Source organism: Gymnodraco acuticeps, unplaced genomic scaffold (genome assembly GCF_902827175.1).
Source record: "Gymnodraco acuticeps unplaced genomic scaffold, fGymAcu1.1, whole genome shotgun sequence".
NCBI lineage: Eukaryota > Metazoa > Chordata > Actinopteri > Perciformes > Bathydraconidae > Gymnodraco > Gymnodraco acuticeps.
This window is the reverse complement of record NW_022990590.1, coordinates 2,169,768-2,186,298: the sequence shown is the minus strand read 5'-3', so window position 1 is coordinate 2,186,298 and position 16,531 is coordinate 2,169,768. Positions and strand designations below refer to the sequence as shown.

At 41.5% G+C, this 16,531-nt stretch overlaps 1 protein-coding gene across 3 annotated transcripts in view; it reads right to left on the bottom strand.

Annotated features, from left to right (window-relative positions):
- Positions 1–16,531, bottom strand: part of pak7 (p21 protein (Cdc42/Rac)-activated kinase 7) — an 84,753-nt gene that overhangs the window by 2,175 nt on the left and 66,047 nt on the right. For 2 of the 3 annotated variants that reach the window (XM_034228654.1, XM_034228656.1), the window contains 7 exons: positions 14,375–14,584; positions 13,706–13,871; positions 13,444–13,598; positions 12,180–12,313; positions 2,041–2,167; positions 1,443–1,568; positions 1,212–1,346 (listed from right to left, as the gene is read on the bottom strand). In XM_034228654.1, coding sequence (XP_034084545.1) covers positions 1,212–1,346; positions 1,443–1,568; positions 2,041–2,167; positions 12,180–12,313; positions 13,444–13,598; positions 13,706–13,871; positions 14,375–14,584 — 1,053 coding nt within the window. The remainder of the gene's footprint in view (positions 1–1,211; positions 1,347–1,442; positions 1,569–2,040; positions 2,168–12,179; positions 12,314–13,443; positions 13,599–13,705; positions 13,872–14,374; positions 14,585–16,531) is intronic. The other variant, XM_034228655.1, reaches the window with a different exon arrangement.

The window sequence follows — 16,531 nt, the reverse complement described above, 5'->3', positions numbered from 1 at the left end:
TATATGTATATTTATATAGTCTTAAAGTTACAACCGGCCCTTTGAGTGCAGCCATAATGCTGATGTGGCCCGTGATGAAAGTGAGTTTGAAATCCCTGGTTTATATGATAAGGCTGAATGGTTTAGACAAATATGTAATTGCTATTATTTTGGCTGGTATTACAATTACTATATTATTTACAATATTGGAATGATCATGACTTCTCGTCAGCACCAGATTCCATAATGTTCTGCCTATTACACCTCCTACGATTTGTATATTGCACCTTTCTATATTGCAATGTTTGCTAAAATGTCATCAGGGTGTTATAATTGTCATTGTAAGCATGCTGACATAGCCTTAATTCAAAGCACTGCTTGTTTGAATGGCAGCCTCAGAGAGCTGAAAGCATGGCTGTAAACTCTTTGTCTGGTTTAAAGACACCCTGCCAAACAGCATACTAATCAGAGGGGCAAAGATTTACTGACACTGGCTGTTATTTCTGGTTCACACACAAAGAGTGAAACGGTACCAGGCCTTCTACATAAGAGAAAACCTAAACACAGAAGAAAACTAGTAAGTATCCAATAATAAAGTAGGTCCTTTGTAGCATGACCTTCTACAAAAAGTCAGGACACAAATCACTAAATATTTCAGTGTAGTGTATCCCGCATCCGAAATGACCAGAAATGCAGCCAGGAAGGAAGATCCAAGATAAATGTATTATAAAATATGGTGAAGGTTTTTATTTATAAGTTTGTGTCTCTGTCCAACATGGTGATCAACATGAATATATATAACCACTATGGCCCCTAGTAGACCCCCCCACACACAACAACACAGACTATAACACCCCTTGTTGATAAATACAATGGGCAATATGTGCAATATATATATGCCGTTAATAACTGTGTAAAATATATCTGGCTGCTAGATCTTCAGAACTGTTACAGGATGTGTATTTTGTAAATTGTGTAATGTTTTTCTTTTCTTTATCTTTAATATTTTTTTTATGCATGCTTCTTAGTTAACATTAAGCTGTCTTTTCTGCTGTAACAAATGTAAATGTCCCCTCTGTGGGACGAATAAATGTATTCTGATTGTTGGTCATTGAGAGCAATCATATACTTCTTTCTGGAAGGATCCATTAATTATGTCTTGCATGTTTTCCTTTAGAATGTCCTTTCCCTGTGCTTACTGTCCAACAAATTTGCTGTGAAGTCTTTCTTACCTTGTGGGACTCTTTTAGCCGGGGGGGCAGGTTGTCTCGTATCCTCCTCATGGCCTGCAGAGGGGGTTCGTTAAAGTAGGGGGGCTCTCCGTCCACCATCTCGATAACCATGATGCCTAAAGACCAGATGTCCACCTGGATACACACACAAAATCCTTCATTCTCTGGACTGGAGCTAGCACATACAGCATCATACATCTCAATGTAAATCTTTGTGTGTGTAATCCTCACCTCAGTCCCGTAAGGCAGTCTAGAGATGACCTCGGGGGCCATCCAGTAGGGCGTGCCCACCAGGGACTTCCTCTTGGGCACCTCTTTGGAAACTTGGGCACAAAAGCCGAAGTCTGATAGCTTGATCTGCAAAAAACACACAAACAGTGCTGCCTTCAGGTTCCCCTCTTCAGCTTGTAGTTGTGTAGATTACATGAGTTCAGAACCTCTGTGTTTGATGTCAGGAAGAGCACTGACCCATTGTGATGAAGCGCGTTCATATAAGACACTAATCTCCTGTATTAGTGCTTAATTAGCCTTCAATTAATCATGTCTTATCAGCTCGTTAGGACGCATTAGGCAGGATTTAATTACAGGGCCACGTGTTGTAATTTATGATGATGAGTTGCTGGCACTGACTGTTGACAAGTGGCAGTAGTGGAACCCATGGAGAAGGTCAGGGAGTGTGTGTGAAATCACCGGTGAGAAGAACGAGGGTAACAGTTTTCAATACCTGGGTAAGATCCCAGTTTAAAAGGGGCATCTCCAGGGTTTATTAGCCCCCCAAAGGGAGTCATGTTAATGACCACAAATGAATAAACTCATCATGTGCACTTACTCTGCCATCGCTGGTCAGGAGAATGGAGTCGCTCTTGATGTCTCGGTGGATGACGCCCTGTGTGTGTAGGTAGGACAGAGCCCTCAGCACCGACAGACACACTGTAGCAATCTGCTCCTCGTTCATCCTGTAAGAAGACAGACACACACACACACATACCTGTCAGCAAATTAAGCTTGATTTCCTTTATTACTTTCAATTTATTTCATGTGTTTCAAAACCTACACATTGAATGCAAAGACATTTAGGGACAGTGGAACGTCACAAAGAAGCAGGGATTTATAATTGTTCGTTTGGCTGAGTTGAAGATATTCTTATTTATTTATGTGTTAATGGTTAAATGTAATATATCATGTCCTCCTGATTAAAGACATTGCAAACGTTCAATTATTATCATATATCATTTTGAATTATATTTATTTTCATAGCTTCAGATTAGGGGTGTAACGGTATCCGTATTCGTCCCGTACCGTCACGGTTCGGACGTCACGGTTCGGCACATGCAGTCACACGGCGAATACGCCTTTTTTTACGAGTGGGAAAAAAGTCTGTCACTCAGGGCAGTATTACACTATATATAATCCAGGGGGCGGTATTGCGCCTAAAAGCCAGCCGCCCGTAAATAACAAATGAAGAACAAGACCAAAACACAACAAAACGAACACAATACATGAAGAAGAACAGTTAGTAGCTATGGCGAGTTCACACACAACACACAGGAGCTAGAAGACCCACCTGCTTCTTTTAAATCAGGTGTGTGGGAACATTTTGGGTTCCCTGTGGACTACAACAATGATGGGGTGCGAGTTGTGGATCGGACGAGGACGGTGTGTCGGCGTTGTTCGACAGCGGTGCGGTATGCTAGTGGTAACACGTCAAACATGCTCAATCACATCCGAGTCAGTCTCAGTCCCCAGCGAGAGGGTTTTCTCGACGGCAGGTGACATAGTTACCGCCAACAGATCTGCCCTCACTACTGACAACGTAGATAAAGTCTTGAAAATAGAGTATAGTCTCACTTTTAAACTTCATATCAATAACCTGCTTAAAAAGCTGAGGGTTAGGCTAGGTTTATTCTACAGGAACAAGTCCTGTTTCTCGCTTGAGGCCAGGAAAAGGCTAGTCACTGTGACCTTTTTACCTGTGCTAGACTATGGTGATTTGATGTATATGAATCAGCGACGTGGAGGCAGAGCCTCACCTGTCATACTCCAATGTAACATTACATTACATTGCATTTAGCTGACGCTTTTGTCCAAAGCGACTTACAATAAGTACATTCGACCAGGAAGACACAACCTTGAAGAAAACAGAATCATATAAGTATATCAGGTTTCATAGAGCCAAACATTTCAAGTGCTACTCAACTGGCTTTAGGTAATCCAGTCCTTTATTGGTATAAAAGTGCTTCGTTAATCGTTCTAACGCTCGAAGTGGAGTCGAAAGAGATGAGTTTTCAGTTTGCGCCGGAAGATGTGCAAGCTATCTGCCGTCCTGATGTCAATGGGGAGCTCATTCCACCATCTTGGAGCCAGGATAGCAAACCCACGTCTTTTCGCCGATGGGAACTAACAGAAAAACAACTAAAGAAAAACTAAATAGTAATAATAATAAAATGTCTCCACTGATCTGTGTTGTAAGTGTGATTTCTGTATGATTCCAATCGCTTTGTATAGTCAAAATCAGCAAATTGGCCGAGCTCCGCTACAACTACATGGGAGCGATGAGGAGTGAGGCAGGGACGAGCTCTGCCTCACGTAAACCCACAGTAACTGGCTGGAACGCGGGCACTAATGTAGCGCGGGCACTTATTTTGTGAGCGCACTCAAGCCAGTTACTGTGTGGTGAGGTGAGGCACAGATGAGCTCTGCCTCACCTCAGATGCGTCACCCCACAGAAACTGGCTGGAAAGCGGACCCTAACCCCTAAAACACACCAGGAGCGTCTGCGCCACGTTACGTTGCGGCTGCGCCACGCTGCGACCTCCTCCTGCGACAACACACACCAGACGCGTTTCAAAACGTTGCGGAAGCGGAGCGTCGTGTGTGCAGCCTCGCAGTTGTTGTTGATTTTGGAATATTTCCTGGACATTTGTACTTCTACAAGTAAGTAGGCTATACGTAGTTAAATGGTTTATGTTTGTGTCTGTTTAAATTGTGTTTATTGTTGTTATTTCCTATTTTGTTGTGTTGTAGACTACAGACACAGTTAATAATAATTGTAATATTCCAGTTATAAACGACATGAATCAAAGATGTGTTGCTGTATTTTAGTGGTAAAAAAATATGCATTCATCATCATAATTATTCTATATATATATAATTTACAGTGCCTGTAAACCGGAGGAGAACGCTGGCATGTATTCTCCTACTTGAAAGACTACGGGGGACGGGGGGAGGAGTTTACCTTACGGCTGCGCCGCGGCAAAAATAGAATTAATCCTAATTTTAGAGAAGCGCTGCGCCGAGCCGCTTCTGGGACGCGTCTGAGCCGTAACGCGGCGCTTGTGGTGTAATAGCACCCATTGACTAGAGTGGCCGCGATCCTTACGACCGCCGCGGCGCGGCCGTAAGGTAAACTCGCAGACGCTCCTGGTGTGTTTTGGGGGTAACCCCCTAATCCCACCAGGAGCGTCTGCGCTGCGTTGCGCTGCGGCGTTTTTAGCGATCGCGGCCACTCTAGTCAACGGGTATTCCACCAGACCCGCTGCGCCGCGCTGCGCCGCGGCTCGAAGCGTCCCAGAAGCTCCTTGCCGCAAGGAATTTCTAAAATATAGGATGAATCCTATTTTTGACGCGGCGCAGCGCGGCGCAGGCAGGAAGTGGAACGTTCATCCAACAACTGCACACACGACGCTCCGCTTCCGCAACGTTTTGAAACGCGCCTGGTGGGTTATGACGCAGGAGGAGGTCGCAGCGCGGCGCAGCCGCAGCGCAGACGCTTCCGGTGGGATCAGGGGGTACGCGTATGCCTGCACCATCTTACTGTATGTCACCAATGTAATGTTTGTAGATCCCTTTATTACATTTATCCTCGCCATCCATAGTCTCTAAATAACTTATTTCACGTATATATGATATTTAGGCCCGCTGGTCTCATCAATGAAAAAAGCACCAGGAGAGGCAGCCATAACCTCTGCCGCACTGAAGGGGGCGCACGTGAGCCCACAGGTTCTTGTTGCTACTGTTATTCTACGCAGACGCAAACAACAAGCTAGACTTTTGAAACTAGAGGAAGATAAGGAGGACTTTTACAAAAATGTAATGGAGATTGTTGTCCAGAAGGATAGCATGGACTTCATCTTCAAGTCAAGGTAAGACCACAATTGTAATGAACATGGGATCTTACTAAGAAAGAACAATCCAATATTTAGATTTTGGGTATCCTTTTGTTGAACAGTCTGTTTAAAATGAATCGAAGCATCAGACTAAAAAAGCTTTTGAAAATAACCGAACATTTCGATTAAGGTCAAAATATAATATTTGTAAATCTGACTCTGAAAGAGTCAGTGCCTCACCAGCCATGAACCTCACCGCACGTCACTGATATGAATGCATCTGCCAATTGCCTGGTCAAGTTAGATGCTGCGTATCACAGCGCACTGAGATTTGTGACAAACTGTAAAGCATTAACCCATCACTGTACCCTGTATGCAAGGGCTGGTTTGCTTTCACTAACTGTACGGAGGCTCAGTCACTGGTACATTTTTATTTACAAAGCCATGTTAGGGAAACTTCCATCCTATATCTGCTCCCTGATCTCACGGCGAATTGTAAGTGGCTACTGCCTGAGATCGAATGCTGTGGTTTTATTAAATGTGCCAACTGCTAGGACTGTCTTAGGGAAGACAGCTTTTAGATGTGCAGCTCCTCTGTCTTGGAATAGTCTGCAAATGAAATGGAAACTGAACAATCTGGTGCCACTAAATGTTTTTAAAGCTCGGTTGGATGCTAGTCAATCGGAAGCTATTGGTACCTGTTTATGTGGATAATTATGTAAATCATGCTGTATGATGTCCTTTTGTTGTTCTATTTATGTTGTTATGTTTCATGTGGAACTACTTGAGCAGGTCTCCCTTGAAAAAGAGATCAATGATCTCAATGGGATTTATCTGTATAAATAAAGGTTTGAAATGAAATGAAAATAGCTTGAGTACCTTTATTTAGGCATAATGGCCTCACACACTCACACGTTAATTACACATGTTAGACATTGCTCCTAAAGGTACAGATTTTATTTTGTTTTATATTTATCATTGTATTTATTTTATATGTTGACATCAGGAGATGTTATACAGTTCTGTATTGCCTTTTATTAATTGTGATTGAAACACTTTCTTATTATTTATTTTAATATTTTCAAGACATTCTTTTTAGTTGTACAGCTTATTTAACCTTTTTGTTTGACATCAGCCAATATAAATAATATGGCCATCTGAGTGTGTGTTACTGTTTGTGGTTTGTTTTTAACTGTGTAATACAGTTAATGATTCCAAATGTTAGAGTTCCTTATTTTCATACCAAAACTTGCACTACTGTTAAAAATAAATAACAGCAAAAAAATTATGCATTTGGGACTTTTTTTTGCTTTTCCTTGTTGTACTGAACCCGTACCGAACCGTGACCCCCAAACCGAGGTATGAACCGAACCGTGACTTCTGTGAACCGTTACACCCCTACTTCAGATAGAATCAATTCTATTATATCATTTTCTTTTATTTATTAGTTGATCTCTTTAATCCACCTCTTTCTTTGCTGTGCATTGTGGGAAGGTGGAAAATAAGATAGTGGGTTTGAGGGAGGATGACAAGATAATAAAAAAAAGCAAAGACAAAAGTGAATGTCTTAAATCGCTTCAATTAAGTAATTGTTTCTGAATGTGTAGAAATAAACTACAACACACAACATATAGCCAATACCTCAAATGTAATATTTCAAGTAATAACATACTACACTTTGAGTGGTAGCAATGACTACTGTTTCAGACTTTGCTGTCATTTGAAAGAGATTACAGTGAAACAACTAAGATGGAGCAGAAATCCAGTTTGAAAAAAAAACCCTGTAGCCTGCAGCGGCCGGGGTGTGCAGCGCAGCAAGAGGGTCCCATATGGAGAGCCAGGGCGATGCAGTGCGTCTGACTGAGCTCACACACACACTCACACACACACACTCACAGCTCAACTGCACATTAACATCCAGACCCAGCTGGCCAGGCCATGCCGCGTGTTTATGAGTGTGTTTGCACCGAGCTGCCGTCACATACATGTACAGAAATAGAGGCACGCTCATTTGCAGGCATAACATATAACATATTCGTAGTGCATTTTCATACGTATGTAGACCCCACACACACACCTTGAACTTTCTTAACACTCACACACATTTCTCTTTTCCTGTCAATGCTCAGTCTAAAAGATGCCACATTTTGAGTAGTCACTTATAAACTTGCATTATTGGAAACAACCCCCAGGCCACACACACACACCATGTATACATCACTTCAGGGGACATTACATTGACTTACATGCATTTCCTGGAGACTTATCCTAACCTTAACCATAACCAACACATGCCTTACCCTAAGCCTTAACCTTACCCTAATCCTAAACCTAACCAAGTCTTCACCCGAAAATGAGCCAGGGAAACCAGTCCCCACACGTGACTGTGTAAACAGATTTAGGTCCCCACAAGTATAGTAATGCTAGGCCACACACACACACACACACACACACACACACACACACACACACACACACACACACACACACACACACACACACACACACACACACACACACACACACACACACACATCACCGTGCAGATTGCAGCAGATTTTACTGTCACACATGTATGCATTTACAATCACAAGAGATAAATGAGCCTGCTGCTAATGGAAAAACAACTGGCTAACTCAAAGTGAATGGGATGGAGACGTATACGCAAAAACTAATTCACCTCTTTCAACCACCCCCTGCACGCATACACACGCACACAGATGCAAACAGGATCGCTGAAACAGAAAATTGTTTAAAACACAAAGTGAGAAACAGTTTTAATGAGCCTGAAAAGGTTGTTGAGGGGAGGAGAATTACACACGCACCTATGCACACACAAACGCACAGGCATCGTGCCATACACACGTTTGCTTTTGCACTTATATCGGGTGAAATCCCAGTGAAGTGCAGCTCATTAACAAACTCTAAAATAATAATTGAAATATGAACGTGATTGAAATTGTTCAGTAAGACAGACGTCCATTCTGCCACTGCTGACGTGCCTGCATGTGTGTGTTCATGTATCTCGGTGTGTGTGTGTTCATGTATCTCGGTGTGTGTGTTCATGTATCTCGGTGTGTGTGTGTTCATGTATCTCGGTGTGTGTGTTCATGTATCTCGCTGTGTGTGTGTTCATGTGTCTCGGTGTGTGTGTTCATGTATCTCGGTGTGTGTGTTCATGTATCTCGGTGTGTGTGTTCATGTATCAAGGTGTGTGTGTTCATGTATCTCGGTGTGTGTGTTCATGTATCTCGGTGTGTGTGTTCATGTATCTCGGTGTGTGTGTGTTCATGTATCTCGGTGTGTGTGTTCATGTATCTCGGTGTGTGTGTGTTCATGTATCTCGGTGTGTGTGTTCATGTATCTCGGTGTGTGTGTTCATGTATCTCGGTGTGTGTGTGTTCATGTATCTCGGTGTGTGTGTTCATGTGTCTCGGTGTGTGTCCGCTGCCAATAACCCAGAGAGCTGATGAGGCTTGCACGATGCGAAGCAGGCAGCAGTTATTTCCACAACAAAAGGCTTAACAGAAATAGCACAAAGCTTTCACCTGGACAACTATGGCTGTAATTACAGAGGAAAAATACACTGTATAATAATCTTCCTTCTATTACCATCTTGGATATACAGTATAATGCATGATAATTCAATGGAGTGGTTTGTTTCAATTATAGATTTCAGATACATATGTAGGTTTTTAGATAGGACATGTAGCAACTAGAGTTTTTTCTTCCTTTTTTTGTATTTGTTCTGATTGATAATACCTGCAAGAATATCAATTGGAATATTTAAAGGGACCCTATTATGCTGTTTCGGGTTTTACATTCCTGTAGTGTGTGTGTTATAAGTTTCTTTCCCACACACTCCCCTCGCACTCGCCCTTCTATTGGCTAGTGCTCCAACACATTGTGCGTGCAGACTGGGCTCTGGTTTCAGACAGAGGGTGAAAAGAGGCTCTGCAGCACAGGCAGTATGAGAAAAATAAAGAGCTTTTTGAACATTAAGACATGAAAACATGTCCCTGTATAGGCATAAAATACAAATAAGAACCTGAAAATTAGCATAATAGGCCCCTTTAATTAATTAGTTAATTGAAATAAAAATGGCAGAGTTAAAGATAGAACATGTGTGCCCAATAATATCCTCTTTACTGAGATTAGCATTAGTACTTCTAAGAGCGCTCATGTGTATACTAAAACTCTCTGTTACACACATACTGAACACAAAAGAAGGCTAACATCTGTGTGGGAGACTGTACAAAATACTTCACGGTAGCAGCGGTGCTCAGCCTCACCAAAGCGTGTTATTAGCATCCGACACTGCAAAGCGCTAATGCTGACACCCCACACAAATGACTGTAATTAAACACAAAGTAAGCTTAAAACAATGAGGCGGCGGCGGCGGCTCAGAAACACGACTCAAACACAGAGAGGCAATTACGGAAAAGTTGGAGAACAATAATGCTAAAACTATCAGACGCACGACTGGATTACAGCCCAGCTGCTTGTTCCCTGTGTACAATTCATCTTTATGAAGTTTCTTATGTTTAGAAAAAAATGTAGGAACAAGATTTTTAACAAAACTGTTTTTGCTTGCTAGCTTGCTTTAAAGCCAATCTAATATTGCCAACAACACCAGGGGCCTCAGTTATAAAGGTATACGCTCAAAAGATGGCGTACGCCAGTTTCTACGCAATGTTTGCGATTTATAAAATACTAACTTGACGGGAAAACGTGCGGTCCTCATGCAAACTCTAACCCATGCGTACGCACTAAGCACAAAAACGGGAGAGACGAGAAACTGCGACACCGTTGGCGGAAGGAAGAATGGAGAGAAATATGTGGAAATAATACCATAAACAAAATGTTACCTCTCATTTATCATATATGAAGAATTCATTTTCAAACATTGATTAAAGCCAATCTTAAAATGATTAAACAAACGCTTGTTTGCGACTCCTCAGTGCACACAAAAACATAACTTGGAGAAATAAATAAATACGGATATGTTATTGAAAACCACCTCGAATATGTTGTGTTAATGTTATGAAATGTTTTCTCATAAATGATGCGGTAAGCAGGAGGACAGCATTACTTTAAACTGACGCCGTGTTGCATTTCTATAGGTTGTAGATCCGAGCATGGTTTTATATACTATCATGTTTAATCGTGTTTTATGCCGTTTGCCAAGACTTGATAAGTCGCTCTTAAAACACAGGAGGTATGGAAGCTAAGAACACTATATGTGGTAAATTGTACAGCTGATATAACACAACACATTAGTTGTATTTCCTTTAACTGGTGGATATAGAGTTGCTGCGGGGGGGGGGTGAGACGCACAGGCTGCAGTGGAGACGCTGCGCACAGCTGATCGACAGCTGGGACACAAACCACCAAATACAAAAACATAATTCAGATCCAGTCGTCATGACTCCACTCCGGAGGGATTCCCCGATCATTTCTTACAGTCTCTCATCAAGGGGGGGTCTCCTGTCCCCGGTACAAACACACTGCCTGAGGAAGGCTATGTGTATTTATTTTGTCATGAACCTTTTTCGGACCACTTATTTATTTATTTTGGTGACGATCCGACCTCCATGCTGCTACTCTGGTTCAAACGGCATCCACCAAACAATATGATTTATCTCGACCTCCCCAAAATATCAAAAATCTGACACGGTGTGAGATGTCTTTTTTAGCTGTTCTGTCGTCATTTCCTGCGATCTTCTTCATAAAGTCAGTCAAAATGAATTAATGGGCGTTTCTTTGACTATTTATAGGCAAATATGGGCGTTACGTGAAAAGCTGCACCGCATTTCGAGTCGATTGTGATTTATAAAGGGAAACCTTACGCAATGTTTGGTGAATTTGAAAATGTCTGTACCTATTTTTTTGGATTTCTTCTACGTAAGCAACCTTCCCACGTGAATCCTACGCACGGTGTTATAAATGAGGCCCCAGAACATTACATTGTTCATACATTTTAAATGTTTTTATGTATTTGTCTTTGTTTAACAAGGACCAATACATAAAAAACATTAATCTCAAAAAGAGAGGGGATGATTTATGCCAGATTTAGCTATTAGCTCATTAGCATCTCTGCATCTCATTACTGTCTCTTGGCAGATATACAACTAACAATGAAAAACACTTCATAAACACAAGTTAACATTGGATAGTGTCAACAATTAAATATCTATCTACTGTATACAGTGTGACTAAAAATAGAGTGATAAGTGACATGCCGTATAAGATTGCTCTGTCCATCTCAGCATTTAAATACACACTCAAGGCCACGTCATTCAACACAGATGACACTTACACACACAAAACATATAAGGCTGTGGCCTTGTTTCTTGGCAACATAAATATATCATAGCAGTTTATTTTCATTCTAAAGCTTTTATCACTCTTTCCCACTGAAAACCGTCTGCCCAAAGCATAGCTCTTAGGTATTTAAAGGAATAGTTTCTTGCCGAGTTAGATGAGAAGATCGATACTGCTCTTGGTTGAAAAGCGAGCAGCAAGTTAGCCTAGCTTTGTGCCAAGCTAACAGAAGCTAACACGATGAGCACCTCTGAAGCTCCTTTATTAACATGATATATCCCGTTTATTTAATCTGCACAAAAAATGATTAATTAAATTAAATTAAACAACTTTTAATGCCATACAATATGTGACAATGCACCATGAAACCCTCAGATATCATAGTGTTCATTTGGATGTTTTAAGTTTTAGTAAACAAAATCCTTATCCTTTGTAAAATGTATTTTGATTGGTTCTGGTTGGAGTTGTGTTGAACTGCCCGCTGTCTCCTTGTCTGAAACTCTTTAACTTCTGTTATTGTTATCAGAGAAAGGGTTACCTGGTGTGAGTCACAATGTCAGTGAGTGCCCCTCCCTCGAGGAACTCCATGACGACCCACAGCTCGTCCCCCACCAGGTAGCTGTTGTACATGTCCACCACGTTCTCGTGATGGTAGTCCCTCATGATCACAACCTAAAATGCAGAAACAGAAATATAAAACATTGAAAGAGAAGGAAAATAAAAATGTTCTTGCTCAATTTCTATTGACATGAAGTGTTGTTATTAGAATTTCACAATATGCAGAGCTATCACCATCCTTGGCCTGTAAATTATATAAATAAATGTTTAAATATACTATATTCATGTTACACAATTAATATTATTTGTATCTAAATCCAATATGTGACAAAGACACCACATACTATTTCAAAACATTTATAAAATGTAGTCATGTAAATTTAATTATTTATTAATTTTACTCGTATTAATCCAATGTGAACATGTTCAGGGAGCTTAACTATAAAAGGATTACATTCAGAATATAAATAGGATTACAAAAAGCAAATTAGTCCCCAACTGAACACCCACTGCTCACGTGTGTGTTCACTGTACATGCTAACACACACACACACACACACACACACACACACACACACACAGGATTGGTGCAATAATGCGTTATAAAGGAAGTCCAAGGTCCGAGTGTGCATTTATCCGCAAAAAAAGCAATAATTAAATGAATGTCAAATATTTTCGGTGCGAGCGCAAGTGAGCTAAGGATTTTTTGGAGCTAATTGTCCTACAGTTTACATAGCATGAACAGCTATGAATAATTTCCTAGTCAAGGTTTTCTCTTTCTTTTTTTTCTGAGCAAATTATTTCAATTACAGATGTTGTAATGTGCAGGTGGCTAGATTACTATGGATCTTATGTTGTAAGAAATAAATGTTAAAAGCTATTTTTTGCTGTAGAATAGTGATATGTGTATGTTTTGTCAATAAGGAACACATTTATGTTTAATGAATATAATTAAGCAGTTGTATATGTGTTTCTGTTTGTTTGAGCTATCAGCAATAAAAAATGTTCGCTTTGATTTCACACGGTATGTGGATGTCACAGTTTAGTTGTGACCTACAGTTGCAGAATAACATCCAACATCAAGCTGCAAAATGAATACACATTAAAAAGCAAACCTACATTCAATGTGGTACAGTAATAACACCCAGTAGTAAGTGCTAATGTTAAATGTACTATTTTTAGGTTTGAGCATGCACGAGATAAGTGTTCTGCAGTTACGCCCCATCTCGGTCAGTGTTTCACACCTCATTAAAGAGCAGCTCTCTCCTCTGCTGTTTCCTGAGGTCCATCTTCTTCACAGCCACCTGCTTGCCGCTGTGTTTCTCGCTGGCTATGCACACAATACCCGTGGAGCCCTCTCCGATTTTGATAAAGCTGTCCAGGTATTCCCGAGGGTCACCTGTGGGCAAAGGCATACTCAACATGAATGCAATGCAACAGCAGGAATAAAGAAGGAATGTTTCTGAATGGCATTTCAGTGTCACTTATTTACTGTCCGTTTCTGACCTGGGTTGACCACCAGCTGAAGAGCAGCCCTGAACTGCTCATGGGAGACTCTGGAGGGCTGTGTGTCGGAGCTGGACCCCCAGGAAGGAGGCGGGTAGGCCCCCGGGGGGATGTAGGGTGATGAAGGCTGTGAGTACGCACCCTGTGTTAAGACACACACAGGAAACTAGAGTCAAAGAGAAACAGAGAGTGGCTATAAAATAGTATTTATATTTTTATACAGAAAATGTATAAAGCCAGATTTGTGAAATGTTCGTACTGTATTTTTGGGCTGACTATAGTACAAACACTACAACAAATCTTGACTTGTATTGGTGCAGTCAGTGAATTCCAAAACAACATAACATGTGTTATTCTGAGTTTTCCGGTTTGTGTTCAGCTTTTCCTACAATGAACATTTAACATTTAACTCTTTATATGGTTTAAGAAGCAGAGTCATTTTCAAAACCTTCTGTAATATTAAGGTTCATCTTTCAAAGAGCCCACATCTGAAGACACATGGTTTTCACTGGATAGTGTCAATACTCTTTTTTTATACTTTTTATATTATTATGTACTTCTCCCATTCAAATGAAATAATATATCACAATAATTAAAATGACATCTGGCCTAAATCTCTATAAATGTGTGTAATTGTCTGTATGAGTGAGCATCGTGAACATACTGTACCTGAGGGGTGTATGGTGGGCTGGGCTGGGAGGGGGGGTGATGGTAGGGTGAAGGTTTGTAATGGTGAAAGACAGGAGGATATGGCAGGTGTGCTGGAGGGTAGCCAGGCGGCTTCATGTGGCTCTGAGGTTGTTTTAGGGGCCCTCTGGGGTACGTGTCACCACCCGTAACCTGGGGACTGCCGGCACGTGCAGGACGCTCGTATTCACCCTGGAGGAGAAGCAGGAACAAGTTATTTGGACTGTGGATCAACATTTAAATAAAACAACACTGTACAGCTACACACGCTCTGTGATGTAAATGCGTGACTGCCTACAAATGCCAGCTCTAATTCTAGGTATGTGTGCGGGTACATTAGCCCTTGACAGACCTAACAGAGGACATTTAGTCCACAGGACAGGCCCCATACTTTATCACCCCCCATCTATTTTTTCACAACTACACCATTCATCAACCAGGAGCCCAGGGAAGATTCAGATCTGGGACACACCTCTTCCTTATGATCAAAGAAGCACCTGAGTGTTCTTTAAAGCAGTGCTGAAGACTAAGTACACACATATACACAAACACACACAAAGTAAGAATGCAGCGATTAACTATTAAAAGCTCAGTTGACTCAGCTGCTCTGACTCATAATAGGCCTGACGTACACACATAATTGTGTGCACACACATTTACACAACATTCAGCAGAATCTCAAACTATGATGACCACACCAGAGGTTATTTCGAAAGTCAGCATTTTATATATGTATTATGGGACACGATGTTAATATATAAGGCTGTGTGCACATTTATTGTGGCAACATGCTCCAACTCAATCCTATTTGACATGTCTAAGGTATAAGTAAATGGAGAACTGGAGAAAAGTAATATATACAAAATTGATATTTGACTGGCTTAGAGGAAATGATAAACTACATTTTACATGTTCAGCAGCTATAGAAATGGTCTGTCACAATAACACTGGCAGAATATTTATAACTTTGTTGTTTTGTTGACATTTATCTTTCAAAGACAATAAATGATGACAGTATGATGAGCCAGACATCAATAGTCCAAGGTGGACCATAAAGAATAAACAGACAGAAGTGGATCAAGCTGCCGCCGCCTTGTATAGATTAAATTAAATTACATTTCCTGGGACGCCTCAGAATAATGTTTCTCATAAATTCTCAGGAGACTGAGAGGATAATAAAAAAACTCCCTCTTTTTCTCTTAAAAAGATCTCTGTGCCGGTAACTCTCTCCTTTTGCCATTACACACAGAGACATACACACTGACACACACATGTGCAGAGACAGGGCAGGAGGAGGAGTCCTGATGTGTTGGGATGGTGTATAATTACATGGTGTGAACTCTTTTAATCAATCACTCTGAGGCAGGTGTAGGGAGGGGGGAGGGGTGCTGCTGGGACGGCCCAGGCCCGCGCCCCCCTGTCGTTGGCCGGCACCGCTGGCTGGCTGTCAGCCAGGGGTCTCCTGATCCATGTTGGTTAAACGCGCATTAATCTGAGTTTGGCAGGGTAATCAACAACCTAACTCAACTGTGAAATTGAATTCCGCGGTGGAACATCGTTCGGCCAGTTTTATGCTAAGGCTGCAGAAAGGGAAAGTGCCGCAACATCAATTTGTCACCGAGAGCTGCGGCACTGAGCCCGCCACATAACACAGAGAGAGAGGAAAGAGAGAGGAAGGAAGATAAAGGGGGGGGGTGTGTGTGTGTGTGTGTGTGTGTGTGTGTGTGTGTGTTGTGTGTGTGTGTGTGTGTGTGTGTGTGTGTGTGTGTGTGTGTGTGTGTGTGTGTGTGTGTGTGTGTGTGTGTGTGTGTGTGTGTGTGTGTGTGTGTGTGGCCAAGTCTCCGTGCTGTCTACTGTAACATCCCCACCGGCTCCCAACAACAGCAGGGAGAAAGAGGGATTTACTTCAGTGGTGTGAGTGGGCTGAATGAGGGGAAGAGAAGAAAAGGCAGAGAATGAGAGAGGAGAGAGAGAGAGGGGTGGGTTTGTTACAAGGTCCATGAGCTGGGAAGAATAGTGATTCTTAAGCTGTCAGATGACTCCTTGTTTTTCTTAGTTCACTCACTGCTGCAAAATCATAAGGCAAATTAAGGTGCATTGATTTTTCCGCCCACTCTCTACTGTGGCTTATATTTAATT